We start from the raw sequence: 6,000 nt of genomic DNA, 5'->3' as shown, positions 1-6,000 counted from the left end.
CCATAAATAATGAGGGGATGTCCCATCCATTTTCATCCCAAACAGAATCTATGAAGTCAGTCTCTGCATTCAAGGTTCCAAAGGGTAAGAAGCCTCCTGATCTTCATTTGCGTATTATCCCCGGAATGACGCACTTTGTCACTTGCATAAATCGGCCCCGCCCCTTCCTGTAGCACCGGTAACTTTAAGGTCCTGAAGTGGATGGGGAAACAGCAGGCTCCCCTTCCAGCGCACCCCGCCCCTAGCTCTTCTCTTCCCCTGTGAATGGCCAACACCGAACGTCCCCTGTACCCGGTTTCACCAGCTGTAGTTATGGTACAAAAGTTGGGTTTTATTACAAAGTACTATATACAATGTCATCGTGCCAAAACTCGGGGGGATAAGAACACTGCCAATAGTCCCCCAAACCGTGTTGCTGGCAGAGTCTTCCCCATTTTTTTCCAAGGACTGTGAGCTAAATGCAAAGCCTTCTCGGTCTTCCGCCCCACGTCTGCGGAAAGAGGTTCAGAAAGATTTTTTCTTTAACACGAAGACAGCGATGAACATGATGATTTCCGTGAAAGCTGGAAGGACACTGCGAGAGGAGGGAGTCGTGATCAAAGCTTGCCCAGTCCCAGCACCCACACCCTTGTCGGGATCAGCCCTAAAACCGGGAAAGCGCTGCCTCCTGGGGGCAGGGGGTAGGTGGCCCCACGAGCCGCACCTGCAGAAGGCGAAGATGTACCAATAGGTGGAGCACTCCCAACTCTCGAAGACGAAGAAGGCCAAAGACACCGCCGCGCAACAGTGCAGCCCGATCGCTTCTGCGGAGTCAGGGAAAAGAAACGCTGGAACTACATTTCCCAGCAGGCTTGGGCCAGGCGCGTGGTACCCAGGCAGGACCCGGCCCTCTGGCCGAGGCGGGAAGGGAACCCGCGCTTATTCTGCCCGCAAAGTGAGCCAGCTTAGGGAGCAGAGGAGTTCACTTCTCTTCCCTTCCTCGTCTCCCGACCCCTCCTTACGTCACTGCCATGGTAGAAGGGGCCCCATGTTGTGCCCCGCCCCCGCCCCCCAGGCCCAGCATCCTTCGATCCAGGGAGTCACGCCACTGACCACCGGGGAAAGAGCATGCTGAAAGGATACAGAAGAGACTCTGGGTGCTGTTGAACATGGACACGCCTGAGAAGAAACCTGCTAGTTCTACCAGGAAGAGGCCCAGTGTAATGCAGAGAGCGGTGACCAGCCTACGTAGGGATAGAGGGGTCCTGGAGCCCACCCCTCCCAACCCAGGGCCCCCCCCCCCACCTCCTCCAGGCTCTTTCTCCTCTCCAGGATGGCTGGCCTCTCCCCACCCCGCCTCCCACACTCGCCCGCCCATCCCCCGGTCGGCTCACTTAGAGTCCTCCTTCTCATACTCCTCGGAGGTGAAGTGGGGAGGCAGACTGGCCTGGACGTTGTCGTCCTAGGAAAGGGGAGTAGAGAAGGGCAGGAATAACACAGGGTGTTTGAGCCAGGGCACAACAGAAATGACAGCTGCAGGGCAGCCAGGGTTTGTCCCGTTCCCTCCTTCCCATTCAGCCGCGGAGTGTGGAAGCTACAGGGGGCCTTGAGAGACCGCCAATTCATTCAACAAGTCCACACGTTCCTTTTGCTGGGGAGGAAACTGAGGTCCTTAAAGTCACACAACGGAAACACTAAACCCTAAATCCAGAATTCCTGACTCCTGGGTAGGAGCGGCTCCGGACGCTCTGCACTGTTCCGGGGGAGGGCAAGAAAGGGAACTCATTAAGGGGGTAGGGGCGTTGGGGGGGGGGGAGATTTTTCTGCAGACAAGTGGCTGCGCGTTGCAGGCGCAGGCGCAGGAGAAGCTATGGCTAGGGACGTAAAGGAAGGGCAGTCACAAGCGCAGGCGCTGGCCTGGGGATAGCGGCAGCTCAGGCCTTCCATTGGCGCGCGCGACTTCCGTCACCCGCTCAAACCCTGAGCCAGAGAAAGGGGGCGGGGCGGCCCCGAGAAAGTGAAGGGAAAAGGCGGTGATGGGGGTTAGTTTACCCGCGTCCAGAAGATGGTGACGACGATCACCAGATGAGCTAGCAGCGTCAGAAAACGAGAGGGCACGAGCCCAGAGATCCGCCCCATCCCTTCCGAGAGCCTGGATCGGACTCTATAGACCGACGACGCTTTCCGCTCCTCGCTGCCGCCTCCCGGTTGCCCAGGGCAACTACGGGATTTTTTTTTTTTCTTTTTTCCCCATTACGGTTGGCTAAACTACCCAAGAAATCTCGCGAGCAGTAGCAATACACTGCGAGATGTTGAATTTAAAGGGGCTCTCCCGTAGTCTCCGGCCAACGCCAGCCTTAATGCAGGACCCTTGCCTACCTGGCAGGGTTGGGGAACCTACGGCCTGAAGATCACATGGGGCCTTCTAGGTCCTTGGGTGCGGCCCTTTGACTGAATCCAAACTCCACAGAACAAATCCCCTTAATGAAAGGATTTGTTCTGCAAATCTTGGACTCAGTCAAAGGGCCGCACTTGAGGACCTAGAGGGCCACGTGCGGCCTGGTTCCCCACTCAGGTAGATTCCCCCGTAGAAACAAGTATGCATGACTTCCCCCTCCTCCCCACCCTGCGCTTTTAGAATTTAGCCTGGTCTCTATAAATTAGTCCAGCTCTATGGCTCCCCCCTCCACTAAATTTTCCCTTGACGCTGCTGAGCCTTTTTCGAGTCCATCTACCCACGTCCCTTCTCCGGATTCTGCCCTCTTTACACTCTTGTCACTCTAGTTCATTTACGCGCCATTGTTACTGTCACCTTCCCACTAAACTAAGTTCCCTACAGGCTAGGAACTGCCTAGGAACTACACACATCCGCAAATCCTAGCACGGGCCCTCGTTCGTGGGTTTGTTTAATAAGTGCCGAATGAATGAACCGAGTGCCTGGCACAGTTAAGCGCTGGAAATACGGAGGCAGAAGACTAGACTCTCCGCCTTCAAGGAATTTGCATTCTAATAGGGGACGCGGTTATGAATGAATGAATGAGCGCTAAATACTTAGTTTGCTAAAAGTGCTTAAAGGATAGCTGTGCAAATACTAAAAAATGAAAATAGTCCCAGATCTCCAGGAGCTTACATTCTTTTTGAGATTGCTTTTTCATTTTTTTCAAAAAACTACCTTGTTGTTTTATCAATCTGTCCTTCCCACCACTCTTCACCCCTCAACTTAAAAAAAAACAACAACAAACAAACAGACATACAATCGAACCAAAAAACAAATTGTTCAGTATATATCTACATACTCTGGCAAAACAAATTTCCCACGGTAGTCATGTCTTTAAATGTATGTCTCTTCAATGCCATTTTAAGTTCATCATCCCTCCATCAACAGTTGAGTGGCTTGTTTTATCTTCATTCTTTTGGATGGTTTATCACTGTGGTGATCAGAGTTCTAAAGTTTTTCAATGTTGTTTTCCCTTAATGGTGTTTGCAATATATAAATTGTTCTCTGGCTCTGATGGGGATGGGATCTGATCCCTGTGGAGAATATTATACTATTTTATATCATTTTTAATTTCAACTAGACCCAGAGCCTGAATTAATGAGTAATTGGATGAAGATCCAGGACCTGGGCTTCTTTGCTCTCTAAAAGTTTGCTCGGGAAATACCCTTACCACTGTCAACAAGGGCAGATTAGACTGACCTAGGAACATTCTTAACCCTGTTAGCCATTAAAGGATGAGACCCTAACTCCAAGAGAGACCACCTCACCTAATATTAACTGACCTTTGTCAACATTCTTTACAACCCTATTCCGTTAAGGAAAATCCTCTTCTTGTATCACGGTTAAACATACATGGGGGTCATAAACATGAGGTAACACAGGCTTGCTGGGTCTGCTAAAATAACGTATATAAGTTTTCTCATTCCTTTGTTCAGACAGCCAGAGCTTGTGCTCTGACTCCTTGTACGCACCAGTAAGCTAGCTTAGCTATGCTTTAAGGGAAAATAATAAACAACATGGATTTTTCTATCACCTAACTCTGTTGTTTCCTTCAACCAAATTTTCAGGTTTAACATCCCCTAAAAGGAAAAGCCCCTGGACTTTCTCACCTGGCCCAGGTCCTTGGCATTCCCCTGGGGAGCACCACCCTTCCCAGTCCTTCTCTGATAGCTCTCTGTCACCCCAGACTACTTGGCCACTCCTAGATCCTTTCCACAGTCTTTCTGTATGTAAGGTCCATTTTGCCCCGCTTTAAATCGCTCAGATTTCTTTGGAATCTGCCCCCCACTTGCATTAGTGATACAAATTCTCTCATATTCCTTAAGAGTCTGGCCAATGCTCAGATTCAGTCTGGCCCCCTTGTTAATACAAGTGCCACAGTAGGGCTGATTCTTAAAATCTCACCCACTCAGACCTGTGTTCTAGTAAACCTTATCTCTGGCTGAAAGAAGACTTAAGTACAATTCATTGGAGGCAGGACCCGTTCATCTTTTGCCCTTGAATTTCTCAGTCCCAGAACCCCTAGACCTCAACAGGTCTACTCATTTCATTCTTCATCAGTTTAGAGAGGTGTTCCTAGTTTACTCTGAAATTGTCCATTTCACTATTTCTTATGGCACAATAATATTCCATACATTCATATACCCCACTTTGTGTAGCCATTCCTCAGTAGGAGTGACGGGGGTGCCTGGGTGCTTGTGCTTGGACCCTAATTCTAACATCACATTTCTCCTTAGCCTCTGCTTGGGCGCCTGTGCCTGGACCCCAATTCCAAAACCACATCCAGTTCTAAAATCACATTTCTCCCTAGCCTCAAAACTCTATCCCTAGCAGTTGCTCTCCAATAAAACAAGACAGCATGCCCTAGCAAAACGCTTATCTCTCCTCCTGATACAGTGGACAGCTGCACCTATAGAATTTATTGGTGTGACTCCCTGTGTACGTGCTGAACTGGCCATGTACTGGGTCATAAAAATATTCACTACTCACTGGCCTATTATGTGCATGCTAGATCCAGACACATGTATATTCCCTTATATTCATCTTGTCTAACAAGACATTGATGAGAGCAACCTGGATATTTCCAGTCAGCCCTGACCTAGTTGACTTAGTGACATTTCAAGGCAAAAACCACACCTCCAGGTCGCTCCCCTCCTTCTCAGGGAAGTCTGGGTTAGATACAAAAAGTTCATGTTCCTTTAAGGACTGACCACCTCTTAACCACTCCCTAATGCCACCCCAAAACACCTAATTAACACACTTGGCACAGGTTTCACCCTAAAATATCATATATAAACATTAACTGCACCCCTCTAAGGTTGCAGGTTCCCTAAGAACTCTTGCCCTCTGAAAAGCGTAATAAATCTTTGCCACCTTGACTTGAAGAATGCTTGGGTCTGTGAATTCATTCCAGATGGCCCAACCCTCTCCAGTACTGGTGTCCTGGAGGGGTACTCCCCCTTAACAACCCTGGCTAGGAACTCCAGTCCTGGGGTTCCTGGACCTCATCTCCCCAACCCTCAACAGGAGGACCTCCTCCTTCCAATTTTTGTCTTACATAATAGAACTGCTATAAATATGTTTGAGCATATAATTCTTTTTCTTTTCTTCGATTTCCTTGATAGCTTTCTGGGCAGAATTCCCAATTATTTTCCAGAATACTGGATAAATTCATACCTCCATCAGTCCTACATTAGTGTGCCTGTTTTTGCCAAGGTCTTTTCAAAGTTAATCATTTCCCCTTTTTTGCAATTTTTGTCAGTCTGATTAGATGTGCAGTTAAATCTCAAAATTGCTTTAATTTTCATTTTCCTAAAAAAAAAATTAGTCATTTAAAGCATTTTACATGATTGTTGATAGCTTGGATTTCTTCCTTTGAAATCTGCCTGTTCATATCCTTTGACAATTTATCTTTAGAAAACGGTTCTTAGTTATAAATTTGAATCAATTCCATGTAATTCTGGGAAATGAAGCCTTTATTAGAGAAACTTATTGCAAAGATCTTTTTCCTGTTACCTGTTTTC

The 6,000-nt window shown here is 48.2% G+C and overlaps 1 protein-coding gene across 4 annotated transcripts; it reads right to left on the bottom strand.

Annotated features, from left to right (window-relative positions):
• Positions 1–310: 310 nt before the first annotated feature.
• Positions 311–2,179, bottom strand: TMEM107 (transmembrane protein 107). Of its 4 annotated transcripts, XM_036768017.1 has the most exons (5): positions 2,032–2,179; positions 1,374–1,441; positions 1,123–1,223; positions 704–800; positions 311–574 (listed from the first exon to the last, which is right to left on the bottom strand). In XM_036768017.1, the coding sequence occupies exons 1-5, from the start codon at positions 2,116–2,118 to the stop codon at positions 505–507; spliced, it is 423 nt and encodes a 140-aa protein (XP_036623912.1). In that variant the 5' UTR covers positions 2,119–2,179; the 3' UTR covers positions 311–504. The 4 variants fall into 4 exon arrangements, with proteins under 4 accessions (XP_036623912.1, XP_036623914.1, XP_036623911.1 ...); XM_036768019.1 differs by lacking the exon at positions 1,123–1,223 and having other exon boundaries at positions 704–803; positions 2,032–2,166; XM_036768016.1 differs by lacking the exon at positions 2,032–2,179 and having other exon boundaries at positions 1,123–1,179; positions 1,374–1,725.
• Positions 2,180–6,000: the final 3,821 nt, after the last annotated feature.

The sequence above is a fragment of the Trichosurus vulpecula genome, chromosome 7 (genome assembly GCF_011100635.1).
Source record: "Trichosurus vulpecula isolate mTriVul1 chromosome 7, mTriVul1.pri, whole genome shotgun sequence".
NCBI lineage: Eukaryota > Metazoa > Chordata > Mammalia > Diprotodontia > Phalangeridae > Trichosurus > Trichosurus vulpecula.
This window is presented reverse-complemented; position numbering and strand designations above follow the sequence as displayed.

Bases quoted from the DNA above. Each gene is read 5' to 3' on its own strand.
- TMEM107 (XM_036768016.1), bottom strand. From the start codon at position 1,605: ATGAATTGGCGGTCTCTCAAGGCCCCCTGTAGCTTCCACACTCCGCGG. The intron at 1,180-1,373 runs GTGAGCCGACCG...TCTTCCTGGTAG, and splicing joins TATGAGAAGGAGGACTCTAA to AACTAGCAGGTTTCTTCTCA. The intron at 801-1,122 runs GTATCCTTTCAG...ACTCCGCAGAAG, and splicing joins CAGCACCCAGAGTCTCTTCT to CGATCGGGCTGCACTGTTGC.